Source organism: Saimiri boliviensis, chromosome 21 (genome assembly GCF_048565385.1).
Source record: "Saimiri boliviensis isolate mSaiBol1 chromosome 21, mSaiBol1.pri, whole genome shotgun sequence".
Lineage (NCBI taxonomy): Eukaryota > Metazoa > Chordata > Mammalia > Primates > Cebidae > Saimiri > Saimiri boliviensis.
Window position 1 is genome coordinate 29033179 of NC_133469.1, and position 14254 is coordinate 29047432.

A 14254-nucleotide genomic window follows, 5' to 3' on the forward strand; every position below is an offset into this window, starting at 1 on the left:
CTAGGCAGTGGGCAGGGGGCGTTAGCCTACTTTAACACTTCAAAGCATGCTGTCAGTCACTGGAGGCTCACACTTGTAATCTCAACACTTTGGGAGAGTGAAGCAGGAGGATCCTTTATGGCCGAGAGTTCTAGACCAGCCTGGGCAACACAGTGACACCCCGCCTTTATGAAAAATAAAATTAGCTGGGCATGGTGGCGTGCACCTGTAGTCCTAGCTACTCAGTGGAGCCTAGGGTGAGAGGCTGCCCTGAGCCCAGAAGGACAGGGCTGCAGTGAGCTGTGACTGCACCACTGCACACAGCTTGAGCAACAGAGCAAGACGTGTCTCAAACAAAAGTAAATTAAACTAAGAAGTCATTTCCCTTCACCACCTTAACTACAGAGAACTTTGAAAGTAACTTAAACAGCCCTAAATTCACATTTGTCTGAGAAATCAACATTAAACCTTATCAGGCAAGAAAGAGACCAACAGTTTATTTATGTACATTCCCTCTCAACAAAGACTTGAGGTGCTTTGCAAACAGATAAACAAATAGCCAGGGAAAACAGGGGTAAACACGTAAATAAAATCAGAGAAACAAGATGACATCAGTGTACAAGCTGGCCTGCTGTTAGATGTTAGAGTATGAGAGACAGGCTACCCGTTGGCTTTGAGCTTCCCTGCAGCCCTGGCAAAATGGAAATACAAGCCATCATGCAGTTCACTGTGTCCTTCAGATAGAAACAAACCAGATGACCAGGAACTGAGAGACTGGCCATCTTCTCAGGTGGCTGGAGCTTCCACGGCTGCAAAGGCCCCAAATCCCCGAGAGCACATTTCCACAAGCAGGCGCACACTCACCCGGTGCGTGTTATTGATGACGATGGGGTCAGGGTTGCCGTAGTTGGGGGGGTTTGCATAGGGGTCATAGCCAAGCCGAGCCAGCATGGGGGCGATCTGGGCCATGTCCCGCAGCACGTCCCCAGGGATGTGGCCAGTCCACTTGGAGAGCGCTTCCAGGTTAACAGGCTTGATGACCTGGTCCGTGGACCGCTCAATCCTGGGGAGAGAGGAGAGGCTGGAGAGGGCAGGGCAGACCCAGATGGCGCCTGAGCGGGTTCCCTCCCTGCTCAGCCACTCCGGGGCAGCAGGAAAGGTTGAGGAACCTGGCCTCTACCCAGCTTTGCTCCACCAACTGTGAGACTGAAGGTGAGTTATTCTGGTTCCTCGTACCTCCTCTGTACAATGGAAAAACGGTGAAAAGCACACAGCAAAAAGTCAGAATAAAGTACTAGCACTACACACCACTGGTACATACATTCTGCTGTCTTGACTTCTGCTTGAAAAATAACGTTTGAGGTCAGGCACAATGGCTCACACCTGTAATCCCAGTATTTCAGGAGGCCAGGGCAGAAGGATCACTTGAGCACAGGAGTTTGAGACCAACTTGGGCAACACGGTGAAACCCCGTTACAAAAATTAGTTGGGCATGGTGACAAGTGCCTGTAGTCCCAGCTGCTCTGGAGGCTGAGATGGGAGAACTGCCTGAGCCCAGGAGGCTGAGGAAGCAGTGAGCGTGAGCTGTGATGGCACCACTGCACTCCAGACTGGGCAACAGAGCAAGAAAGAAAGAAGAAAGAAAGAAAGAAAAAGAAAGAAAAGAAAGAAAGAAAGAAAGAAAAAGACTTCTTTTTTTTTTTTTGAGACGGAGTTTCGCTCTTGTTACCCAGGCTGGAGTGCAATGGCGCGATCTCGGCTCACCGCAACCTCCGCCTCCTGGGTTCAGGCAAGTCTCCTGCCTCAGCCTCCTGAGTAGCTGGGATTACAGGCACGCGCCGCCATGCCCAGCTAATTTTTTGTATTTTTAGTAGAGACAGGGTTTCACCATGTTGACCAGGATGGTCTCAATCTCCTGACCTTGTGATCCACCCGCCTCGGCCTCCCAAAGTGCTGGGATTACAGGCGTGAGCCACTGCGCCCGGCCCAAGAAATACTTTTTAATGAATATGACTAACATGAATATTTTGTCCCTGAAAAAAAGTTATAAAACATTAATGATGAAGCTAAAAGCCACTGTGGTCATCACTGGGAGTCCATCAGCTTCCTACAGGTACTCAGCCTCTGCACTGTGGAGCACACCACCCTCTGGAACCTTTTCCTGTAGGGTGGTTAAGAGCAGACCGCAGAGCCAGACTGCCTGGGTTCAAATGCCAGCTCTTCCCCAGCTGTGTGGCCTTGGGAGAGTTACTTCACCTCTCTGAGCCTCAGTTCCCTCTTCTATATTGGCAGTAGTGCCTACCTCAATGGGCTGCTCTGAAGACTAAATGAGTTAATACAAAGAAAGTACTTAGAAGAGCACAGGGACATTGTAAGTTCTTTGTTCTTTTTTGAGATGGAGTCTCACTCTGTCACCCAGGCTGGAGTGCAGTGGCACGATCTCAGCTCACTGCAACCTCCACCTCCTGAGTTCAAACAATTCTCATGACTTAGTTTCCCAAGTAGCTGGAGCTTCAGGCATGCACCACCATAGCCAGCTAATTTTTATATTTTTATCAGATACGGGGTTTCACTATGTTGGCCAGGCTGGTCTCAAACTCCTGACCTCAAGTGATTCGCCCCCCTTGGCCTCCCAAAGTGCTGGGATTACAGACGTGAGCCACCGTGCCTGGTCAACACATTGAAAATTCTTAATAAGGGTTAGCTTTCTCTCTCTCTCTCTCTCTCTCTCTCTCTCTGTCTCTCACACACACACACACACACACACACACACACACACACGTCTGCAGCTGTAAACCAAATACGCTACAGATTTTCTCCCCACTCAATACCTTGTTCTTTTTGCCATCAATGTAGACTTCCTCCATAACTTATTTTTCTGTTCCCCTAAAGACAGACATTTAGGTTGTTTCCAACCTTTTGCTGTTATCTCGAAATAACCCTCATCTACAGCCTCTTCCTAACTCTCCCTGTAACAGGCTTACCAAGACGCCCGAACGATGTAATCTACCAATGATAACTCAGGGGCCTGATGGGATGAATGGTGGGGAACCCCCAGGATCAAGGACCTAGTTCTAAATGCTTTCATCCCCACTAAGAGGTGACTTGGTAAAGGTGGCCTGTGCCTGTAATCCCAGCTACTTGGGAGGCTGAGGCAGGAGAATCACTTGAACCCGGGAGGTGGAGGTTGCAGCGAGCCGAGATTGTGCTGCTGCACTCCAGCCTGGCGACAGAGCGGGACTTCGAAGAAGCAGAAGAAGAATAGAAAGAGGCAGCAGAAGGAAGAGTGGGAGTGAGGTGAGGAGAACCGGGGAAGGTGAAAGGGTGTGGACTAGTGGGTAGAACACAGATTGGGAGGCTGCAAACCTGGATTTAAATCTTAATTCCACCCAATAGGTAAAAAATCTCGAGTATATGCATGGCTTTTCCTAAAATCCTTGTGTCTCTAGGACTTCACCGCACAGAAATGATCCGGGCACATCCCAGAACATGAATGAGGGCAATGCTTGATACACGTCAGAAAAACTGGAAATGACCCACGTGTCCAACAAGGGGAATGTGAAGTCGAAGATGGCAATCCGTGTAGCGGCCTCTTGCACAGCTATTCAAAATGATGCTGCAGACCAGATGTGGTGGCTCACATCTGTAATCCCAGCACGTGGGGGAGGCCGAGGCAGGCGGATGGCCTGAGGTCCGAAGATCGAGACCAGCCTGGCCAACATGGTGAAACCTCATCTCTCCTAAAAATACAAAAATGAGCAGGGCATGGTAGCAGGTGCCTGTAATCCCAGCTATTCGGGAGGCTGAGGCAGGGAGAACTGCTTGAACCCAGGAGGCGGAGGTGGCGGTAAGCCGAGATCGTGCCACTACACTCCAGCTGGGGTGACAGAGAGAGGCTCCATCTCAAAACAAAAAAAAAAAACGCTGCCGAAGGAGAGTGCTGGGTGCCACTGGCACGTACTTCCAGGCCACAGTGGAAAAAGGCTACAAAGGAGTATGTTTCGTTGGGCTCCGGTTTCATCAATCGGCCCCGAAAACTGCAATACGCCACGTATCTAGATCTGGGTGGTGAGATCCTTGGTTGTTTTTCCCTTCTTCTTTGGTGTATCTTTTCTAACTTCCTACAGTAAAGAGGTATTACTTTGGTAATCTAATATTTTTGTCATAATAATTTATAAAATCCTAGCTCCAGCACCGACTGGCCAGGGTACCCGGTAGGTAGGCACTTGATTGCCGGGGGTGGGGGTGGAGGGGCAGCTGCGAGCCTCTGGCTCTACTCAGGGCCTGGCGGGGGTCCAGCAGGGACCGGCCATGGGGGGACCACCCTTTCGCTGGGCTCTCAGGATGTCCAAAGCCTGATCAGGATGGGAAAGTGTGGAGGTTGCATACTCTGCTCCAGCATCGTTCAAAGTACTCTGGGTCTTGGGACAGGGACAGCAGCTTTTCCACTGGAAGAAGGCAGGGAGCAAGGGACAGAGGGAGGAGGGGAAAAAATGAGGGGGAGTGAAGGGGAGGATGGGAGAAAGAGCTCCGGCCATGGGGAGTTTAAGAGCACAATAGGCCAGGTGCAGTGGCTCATGCCTGTAATCTCAACATTTTGGGAGGCCGAGGCAGGAGGATCGCTTGAGCTCAGGAGTTGGGAGACCAGCCTGGGAGATACACTGAGATCTCATCTCTGCTAGAAATGAAAACAAAACGAAACAAAACAAAATGAGCTGGGTGTGGTGTTGCCTGTAGTCCCAACTACTCGGGAGACTGAGGTGAGAGAATCGCTTGAGCCCAAGGTTGCAGTGAGCTGAGATCAGCCTGGGCAACCTAGTGAGACCCTGACTCAGACATGGGTTCCAATCCCAGCACCATGCTTTGTTAGCTGTGTGGCCTCAGGCCAGTAACTTCCCTTCTCTGAGATTCAGTTTTTTCATCTATAAAACAGGGATAAGAGGAGCTCCTGCCGCTTCAGGTCGCTGTGAGGATTAGAGATAATACTTGTTGGCCGGGCGCGGTGGCTCACGCCTGTAATCCCAGCACTTTGGGAGGCCGAGGCGGGTGGATCACAAGGTCAAGAGATCGAGACCATCTTGGTCAACATGGTGAAACCCTGTCTCTACTAAAAATACAAAAAGTTAGCTGGGCATGGTGGCGCGTGCCTGTAATCCCAGCTACTCAGGAGGCTGAGGAAGGAGAATTGCCTGGACCCAGGAGGCGGAGGTTGCGGTGAGCCGATATTGCGCCATTGCACTCCAGCCTGGGCAACAAGAGCGAAACTCCGTCTCAAAAAAAAAAAAAAAAAAAAAAAAGAGATAATACTTGTTGAGGGCTTAACCCAATACTTGCCACCAAGTAGGCGCTCAACAAATGACAGTGGTGAAGATGATGAGCAGTCCATCAATAAAAGCAGAGTCAACACTGAAATAGTAATAATGGCACCTAACATGTACGAACCTGTCTGATGCCCACAAAGGAAGCAATGGATGCCCACGGCTTGGGTCACTTGCCCAAGTTCACACAGCTAGGAGGTGGCAGAGCTGAGGTTTGAAGCCAGACATCTTTGTTCTGGAATCTGTGCTCTTAACCTTTACCCACTATTGCCTTATTACAAGCATATTCAAAGTTTGCAGATACTAGGCCGGACGCGGTGGCTCACGCGTGTCATCCCAGCACTCCGGAAGGCCAAGTGGAAGGATCGCTTGAGGCCAGGATTTTGAGACCAGCCTGGGCAACATCGCAAAATCCCATCTCTACCAAAAATACAAAAATTAGCCTGGCTTGGTGGCCCATGCCTGTAGTCCCAGCTACTGAGGAAGAATGAGGCAAGAGGATCACTACTCATTATTGAGTAGTTGCTCAATAAATATTTCTGGAATGCGCCTTGGTTGAACAGGGAGACGGAGGCTGTAGTGAGCTGTGATGGTGCCGCTGCACTCCAGCCAGGCCACAGACCGAGACAGTGCCTCAAAAACCAAACAAAAACCCACAAAGTGTGCAAACTCTCTCAGAAAGGAGAGTGGTTGTTAGCATTTTTTGAGATAACGAAACGGAGGCTCAGAGAGATACAGTGACTTGCCCAAGGCCACACAGCTCAGGAGAGGCAGTGCTGATTTCCTCGCCTGATGCCTCTGACTCCAGGGCCAGAGTCTGCCTGGAGGCATTAGGGGCTCCACTCACTTGGACAGGGAGACACCACCGGGCTTGCCAATGAGGTCTTCATGGTGGAGGACAGCGTCGCTCCAGGCGATGCCAAGGAAGTCGAGGATGAGCTTGAGGGAGCGCTTGGGGTGCAGCACCAGCTGCTCGTAGTACACGGGCAGGCACTTGTCCTTGCCCACCTCCATGCACTGGGCGTACATCACCTCGATGGCCTTGTTCCACTTGGTGAGGCAGTCACGGTAGCTGCTGAGGTCGAAGCCCGCGATGGTGACTTTGCGCGTGATCATGGAGTGCACGGAGGCCCGGCCGTCCCGCACCATCAGCAGGAACTTGGAGTTGGGGAACAGGCGTGACAGGTAGACCGAGGACTTGAGTGTAAACGGGTCCTTGTTGCAGAGAACGCGGGCCGGCTCTCCGTGCTTGGCGATCACCTCCAGGATGAACGCCTGCATGGCTGCGTCCAGCACCTCATCGGTCACCCCCGCCTCGTCCAACCGCAGCTTCTCACGGCCAGACTTGGACCAGGCCTGGCGCATGGCCAGCACGCGTGGGATGATGCGGGTCTCCTCGCCGCAACGCACCTCGGGGTGGGCATCCAGCATGGCGCGCATCAACGTGGTGCCGCTGCGGGGCACGCCGCCCACGAAGATGAGTGGCATGGCCTTGCCGTAGCGGTACTCCACGTGGTTGGTGCCCACCATCACCAGCTCCTCCTGCTCCGGTCGCATGGCCCGCCGGGGGCTCCGCAGGCCCGCCAGCACCGCCTGGCACTCTAGCACCTGCTGCCCCAGCTGGACTGCCAGCACCAGAGCCAGGGCGCAGCCGGCCGCCAGCAGCACCCTCCGCACCGACAGGCGCATGCTGGGCCGGGGGCGTGGCAGGCCCAGCCTGGGGGCCCGCTTCTGGGGCTTCAGCGACAGGTTAGCGGGCAGCCCGCCAGGCTCACATCTGGGGAGAGAGGGGGACATGCACAGTCAGGGAGGTCTGTGAGGGGTGAGCTCTGCAATAACTGCAAACGAGAGGCTGCTGACGTGAATGCAGAGGGCACCTTTCATAAGCACTCACTGTGTGCCTGGCACCCTACTGGGTACTTTATCTTTTTTAAAGAGACAGGGTTTCACCATGTTCCCCAGGCTGGTCTCGAACTCTTGGGCCTGGGTGATCCTCCTACCTCAGCCTCCCAAAGTGCTGGGATTACAAACATGAGCCATAAGTCGGGTCTTTTGTGTGTGTGTGTGTGTGTGCGTGTTTAACACTTTTTTTTTTTAAAGACCAAACCGCCGGGCGCGGTGGCTCAAGCCTGTAATCCCAGCACTTTGGGAGGCCGAGGTGGGTGGATCACGAGGTCAAGAGATCGAGACCATCCTGGTCAACATGGTGAAACCCCGTCTCTACTAAAAACACAAAAAATTAGCTGGGCATGGCGGCCCGTGCCTGTAATCCCAGCTGCTCAGGAGGCTGAGGCAGGAGAATTGCCTGAACCCAGGAGGCGGAGGCTGCGGTGAGCCGAGATCACGCCATTGCACTGCAGCCTGGGTAATAAGAGCGAAACTCCATCTCAAAAAAAAAAAAAAGAAAGAAAGAAAATGAACTACGAAAAGATGCTTAATAGAAGACCAGACTTATGGCTCATGCTTGCAATCCCAGCACTTTGGGAGGCTGAGGCAGGTGGATCACAAGGTCAAGTGTTTGAGACCAGCTTGACCAACATGGTGAAACCCTGTCTCTACTAAAAATACAAAAATTAGCCAAGTAGTAATGTGTGCCTGTAATCCCAGCTACTCAGGAGGCTGAAGCAGGAGAATCCCTTGAACCTGGAGGAGAGGTTGCCGAAATTGCATCACTGCACTCCAGCCTGGGCAACAGAGTGAGACTCTGTCTCAAAAAAAAAAAAAAAAAAGAAAAAAAAAAAAGGCTGGAGTGCAGTGGGTGGTGAGATCATGGCTCGCTGCGACCTCAGACTCCCAAGTACCCGGGACTACAGGCACACACCACCGCACCTGGCTAATATTTAGAAACAGGGTCTCACTTCAAGCAATCCTCCTGCCTCAGCCTTCCAAAGTGCTGGGATTACAGGCGTGAGCCACAGTGCCCAGCCACTTTACCCATCTTAACTCATGGGACCCTTCAACAACCTTAGGAAGGGAGGTACTGTTATCAGCCCAAGGGAGGTGACAACCTGACAGCCTGAGTTCAAATCCTTCTCCCTACTTCTTAGCTATGGGACCCTGGCCATCAAACTATACAATGCTAGATTCCAGCATGTCTGCTCCACGAGGGCAGGGAGTTTTGCCCATTTTGTTCACTGCTGTACCCCTCAACTCTTAGCACAGTGCCTGACACCTAGTAGTTGCTCAATAAATATTTCTGGAATGCGCCTTGGTTGAATGAGCAGAGTCTGACACAGGTTAAGTGCTACGAAATCATCGTTGTAGAGAGAAGAGGAAACTAAGGCACAGGAAAGTTGCTCGGGTGCCCAGCTGGGAAGCAGCCAAGCCAGGGTCCACGGTTCAAACCCAAGCCAGCCGGCTCTGCTCTGAATCACCACTCTGCCTCATTGGCAAACATTTTTCAGAAGGCTGAGCATATCCTGGTCTAGATTTCTTCCAGGATCATCATTCCATCATTTGTTCTTCATTCACTCAAGTGCCAGGCACTGTGTTTGGAGCTGGAAACAGGACAACGGACAAGATAGCAGGACTCTGAACTCACGGAGCTTAGGTCCGAGCAGGAGAAGCAGACGATACGCAAGGTATGGACACACCATGATAACTGTCTTAAAGAAATGAACAGGACACTGTGAGAGGGACCAAGGAAGGAAGGAGGAGAGTAGTCAGGGAGGGCTTCCTGAAGGAGCTGGTAATCCAGGCCACGACCAAGATGAGAAGGAGCCAGCCATGCAGAGACATGTGGGGAGCGTGTTTTAAGCAGAGAGAACACAGAGTGCAAAGAGCCCCAGATGAGAAAGGGTGTGGGGTCTTCAAGAACTTGAGGCTGAGAGTGGCGGCTCACACCTGTAATCTCAGCATTTTGGGAGGCCAAGGCAGGAAAATCACTTGAGGCCAGGAGTTTGAGACCAGCCTGGGCAATTCAGTGACACTTATTTCTAGGGGCGCGGGGGTGCCTGCCTGCGGTACTGGCTACTCGAGAGGCTGAGATGAGACGATCACTGCAGCCTGAGAAGTCAGTGTTGCAGGCCACTGCACTCCAGCCTACACAACAGGGCGAGACCCTGTCTCGAAAAAATAAAAAGGAAAAGAAATGGAGAGCAGGCTGCTGGGGCTAGAGGGGGAGCGGGAAGGATGTGGTGAGGTGCCAGGCAGGTCCTCAGGAACAGAGGAAGGAGCTGGACTCACTCTGCAGACAGCCCTGAGGGGTGAGGATGGACGTCAGGAGGCCAGGCAGGAGTCTCCTGCCCGTGTCCTGGGGAGGCTCAGAAATGCTGGACCTTTAAGGATGGGTGGGGGAGGAAGAGAAAAGACCACTTAGGGCATGAATGGTGCCCCTGAGCCTGGGCCCCTCACCCCCACCCCCGCAAGGAGCTGCTGATAAAGACCAGACTTCAGTGGCAGTTGTTCAGACTCATTTTAAAAAGCAAGTCCACTCCCTCTGTCACATCCCTCAGTAATAGATCTGCCTTCTTTCCCAGATCATCCCCAGAGCCCCTGATTTTACAACTTGAGCCCAAGGCAGACCGTGCGGACCACGGCCCTGGAGGGACGCTCGGCCGATCTCAGACCGCCCCAGCCATTCCCTGCTTCACCTTTGCCGTGTTTCTGAGGCTTACTTTCCCTGACTGCCCCTCCTACCCCTTTCCAGAAGCAAGGTGAGGGCTGAAGCCTCTGGGCGTTCAAGGAGTCGGATAGGCTAGGGTTCAAATCCCAGCTCTGCCGTTTCCTGGCTGAATGAGCCTGGGCAAGGGACTCATCTGTAAAATGGGCCTAAGAGTGTCAACATCAAAGGGCTGTCATGAGTAGTAAGTAACCCTCTAGATGGAAACTATTTAAGGAGGTGCTCAGCACACAGGAAGCAGTGGAAAGAATAGTAGCAGTTTCTTTTGTTTATTTATTTATTTATTTTTTTGGAGATTCAGGGTCTCACTCTGTCACCCAGGCTGGTCTCAAACGCCTGGCCTCAGGTGATCCTCCTGCCTCGGCCTCCCAAAATGATGGAATTACAGGCATGAGCTACCCCATCTGGCCCAAGAAGATCAGTGATTTCTACCACAATGAGTGTTGATTTATTCCAACATTTAACAAGCACCTACTATGTGCTGGGAGCCTCGGCCTCCCAAGTCTACTCTCACAATGGACCTGTGCCTGAGAGAGACTGATGGGTTGTTCCCGCACAGGTGAGGGAAGGTCCCCATGCAGAATTCTGAGCCGTGGGTAGAAAACAGGCAGGTAGCCGGGCGCGGTGGCTCAAGCCTGTAATCCCAGCACTTTGGGAGGCCGAGGCGGGTGGATCACGAGGTCAAGAGATCAAGACCGTGCTGGTCAACATGGCGAAACCCCGTCTCTACTAAAAATACAAAAAATTAGCTGGGCATGGTGGCACGTGCCTGCAATCCCAGCTACTCAGGAGGCTGAGGCAGGAGAATTGCCCAAACCCAGGAGGCGGAGGTTGCGGTGAGCCGAGATCGCGCCACGGCACTCCAGCCTGGGTAACAAGAGCGAAACTCTGTCTCAGAAAAAAAAAAAAAAAAAAAAGAAAGAAAGAAAACAGGCAGGGGGAGAACAGTAAGAAGCATGCTCCCAGCAAAGGAATGGCCAGTGCAGAGCCATGGGCAGGGAAGAATGCGGCACGGTCGGGCCACTGCAGGCGGCTTAGCAAACGGAGGGTCTGCTGGGCGCCAGCGGGGAGATGGCATGGTTCTTTGGATGTGAGGTTCCACCCAAAACCACCTGGGGGCCCCGTGTGCGGCTGGGCCTAGCCACTCGCAAGGGCTTGGGCTGCCTGGACCCTCTCAGGCTGTGGCAAGTGGAAGATGAACATCGAAGCGGAGGGCACACCGTCTCAGGCCTGGGGTGGAAACAGGTCAGACACTAGGACTTCCTGGCAGTGTCGCTTTGGGAGAGTCACCTCCCCCACCTTAGCCACAGTTTCTTCAGCTGCAAAATCAGGGCGGATCCACTGACCACAGAGGCTACTGTGAGGGTGTGAGAAGCCGCTAACACAGCAGAGACAGAGCTCAGGCTGGGGTCACCGGCCTCTCTGAGCACTGGGGAATTTCCCTGTCTTCAGAAAAACGGATGAAGTTCTGCTGAAGACGCTGGGGCTTCACTGTACCCTCCATTCAAGGTCTGTGATGGGGAAAGCGAATTCAGGGCTGCTTCCTGGGGGAAGCAGGCCGAAGAGGATGTGAAGCCATTCAGAAATCCCTGCAATGACCTGTCATCTTCCTCAGATGTTCAGTGAAATTCTCCCCTTAGACCCGTGACTAGAATTCTGTCGGTTATTAGGATTTCAGGGATAGCGTCCCCACCTTGGCGGGGGGAAGCTGTCAATCACACCATCACACCTTAGCTTAAATTAGACTAATCACCCTTTTGGGTGAACCCATGAAGATGGGGATACAGAGAAAGGGAAATAATTTCGAAACTGTAAGCGGCATCCAGAAAAAGTGTGTCCAGTGTGCACGCCACTGCGTATGTATGTGTGTGTGTGTGCTCTCCAGCCGAGGCTGGGTTTAGTACCAAGGGAAAAAGCCTGAAAGCAGGAATAGACAAAATAAGGAAAAATGTATCAGCTCTCCAGTTTTGCTTCATGCTACATAGTAATCATTCATTTGATTTCAGCATTTTTCTTTTCTTTTTTTTTTTTTTTTTTTTTTTTGAGACTGAGTCTTGCTCTGTCACCCAGGCTGGAGTGCAGTGGTGGGGTCTTGGCTCAATGCCCCCTCCGCCTCCCAGGTTCAGGCGATTCTCCTGCCTCAGTCTCCCAAGTAGCTGGGATTACAGGTGCGCAGCACCATGCCTGGGTAACGTCTGTATTTTTAGTAGAGATGGGGTTTCACCACGTTAGCCAGGCTGGTCTCAAACTCCCGACCGCAGGCGATCCATCCACCTCGTCCTCCCAAAATGCAGGGATTATAGGCATGAGCCATCGTGCCCAGCTGGCCTCAGCATTTTAAGTTCAGCAAAGGCGTTTGCATGTCTGGAGCATAAAGTCTGCGAAAGCATTTTCCCCGCAACAGCTAAGCTCAAAGAGGTGAAGCAGCTTCCCCAAGGTCGCACAGCCAGAGTGGCAGGCCTTGCTCAGACCAGGCCGAGGCGGAGCTGTTCACCAGAAGAAAACAGCTCAAAGCAGACAAGTCAGAAGTGAGAAGATGACGACAAAGACTTGCAGAATGAGGCCGGGCGCGGTGGTTCACACCTGTAATCCCAGCACTTTGGGAGGCCGAGGTGGGTGGATCACGAGGTCAAGAGATCGAGCCCATCCTGATCAACATGGTGAAACCCCGTCTCTACTAAAAATACAAAAAATTAGCTGGGCATGGTGGCGTGTGCCTATAATCCCAGCTACTCAGGAGGCTGAGGCAGGAGAATTGCCTGAACCCAGGAGGTGGAGGTTGCGGTGAGCCGAGATCGCGCCATTGCACTCCAGCCTGGGTAACGAGAGCGAAACGCCGTCTCAAAAAAAAAAAAAAAAAACAACAAAACAAGACATGCAGAATGACTTAAGAAGAAAAACCAGAGTGACTTGGGACACAGAAAGCAGCCCGGAACCCACAAAGCAGAAAGGAGCTTCCTGGTTACCCAGAGCTAGGGACCCCACTGTGGGAGGAGCTAGAGGGCCCGGCCCAGGGACCTAGGGCTGCCAGCACCCTCATCACCCTGCGGGACCCTGGCAAGGGAGGTGCCCTGGCGTCTTCGCAGTGAGCATGATGAGCACTCCACTCCCAGGTTCGAATCCCCCGTCTGCCACCTGCCAGCCGGTGATCTGGACGAAAAGACATCACTGTGCCGGCTTCTACTTTCCTTCTCCAAAAACGGGGCAGTGATACCCTTTTCCCATGGAAGCCGTTTGGAGGGCCAATAAACTCTTGTGGGGTGCCGAGAAAACACCCCCAAAACACTAACGTTAGCAGAACGGGACACAAGAGGGTTTCCGGTCCGGCCATGCCTTGAATCTGCTCCATGATCCTGGGCAAGTCCCCCCCCCCGCCTTCCGTGGTACTCGGCCTTCTTTCTCCTGTCACCTGGAGGATCATCTTCCCAAGAGACAAGGAAGATGCTCGTCTCTCTATGGTGCTTGCTGGGGTGCGGCGTTTTGCTTTTCTTTTTGAGATAGAGTTTGGCTCTTGTTGCCCAGGCTGAAGTGCGGCGGCATGATCTCGGCTCACGGCAACCTCCGCCTCCCGGGTTCAAGCCATTCTCCTGCCTCAGCCTCCCAAGTAGGTGGGATCACAGGCGTGAGCCACCATGCTGGGCTAATTTTGTATTTTTAGTAGAGACGGGGTTTCTCCATGTTGGCCAGGCTGGTCTCGAACTTCTGAACTCAGGTGATCCACCCACCTCAGCCTCCCAAAGTGCTGGGATTACAGGTGTGAGCCACCACGCCCAGCGGATGTACCTTTTTCTAGTACCAGATTTCCAACCTTGTGGCTGAATAGAAAGGTGAAAACCAGCCAGGGGAGTTGGCCCAGGCGCCCAATCATGGAGGCTGGGGGCATGGAGGGGACTCTTTGAGGGCGGTCTCGGGAGGAACCAGGACTCCAGGGGAAGTTCCTTCTGGGTGCACTTACCTCCTCTGGGCACTCTCATCTCTGGGCTCCAGCCCTTGTGCCTGTGTGCCAAGGCTGTCTGCTGGCAGAGCCCTAGAGAGGCAAAGGAGATACTGCATCAGGGATGGGCACCGTGGAGAGAGGCCGAGCGCCTGGCCCCTTCAAAGAGGCAGAGTGAGGGTTCAGGGTCCCAAGAGCACCTGACAGTGACATTTGGGAGAAGGACTCTGGAATATAGGGGAGGCCACTTCGGCTCAAGATACCACAGCGGGAATCTCACCTTACCTGCTCCTACAGGGAATGAACTGGCTCACTTCTCAGGCAGAGAGGTGTGAGCTGAGCCTGGGCTAAGGCACTGCTGCCTTAGAGAGCCCCTGGTTTCTGCCAGCCAGGCCTCTCCCC

General features: G+C 52.9%; 1 protein-coding gene across 5 annotated transcripts in view; it reads right to left on the reverse strand.

Moving 5' to 3' along the window:
• Positions 1–14254, reverse strand: part of TPST2 (tyrosylprotein sulfotransferase 2) — a 67322-nt gene that overhangs the window by 10724 nt on the left and 42344 nt on the right. For 4 of the 5 annotated variants that reach the window (XM_039462494.2, XM_074391232.1, XM_074391233.1 and 1 more), the window contains 3 exons: positions 13874–13945; positions 6145–7074; positions 844–1042 (listed from right to left, as the gene is read on the reverse strand). In XM_039462494.2, the coding sequence (XP_039318428.2) occupies positions 844–1042; positions 6145–6986 (1041 nt within the window). In that variant the 5' untranslated portion in view covers positions 6987–7074; positions 13874–13945. Of the gene's footprint in view, positions 1–843; positions 1043–6144; positions 7075–9482; positions 9575–13873; positions 13947–14254 lie in introns of those variants that run through there. The other variant, XM_039462496.2, reaches the window with a different exon arrangement.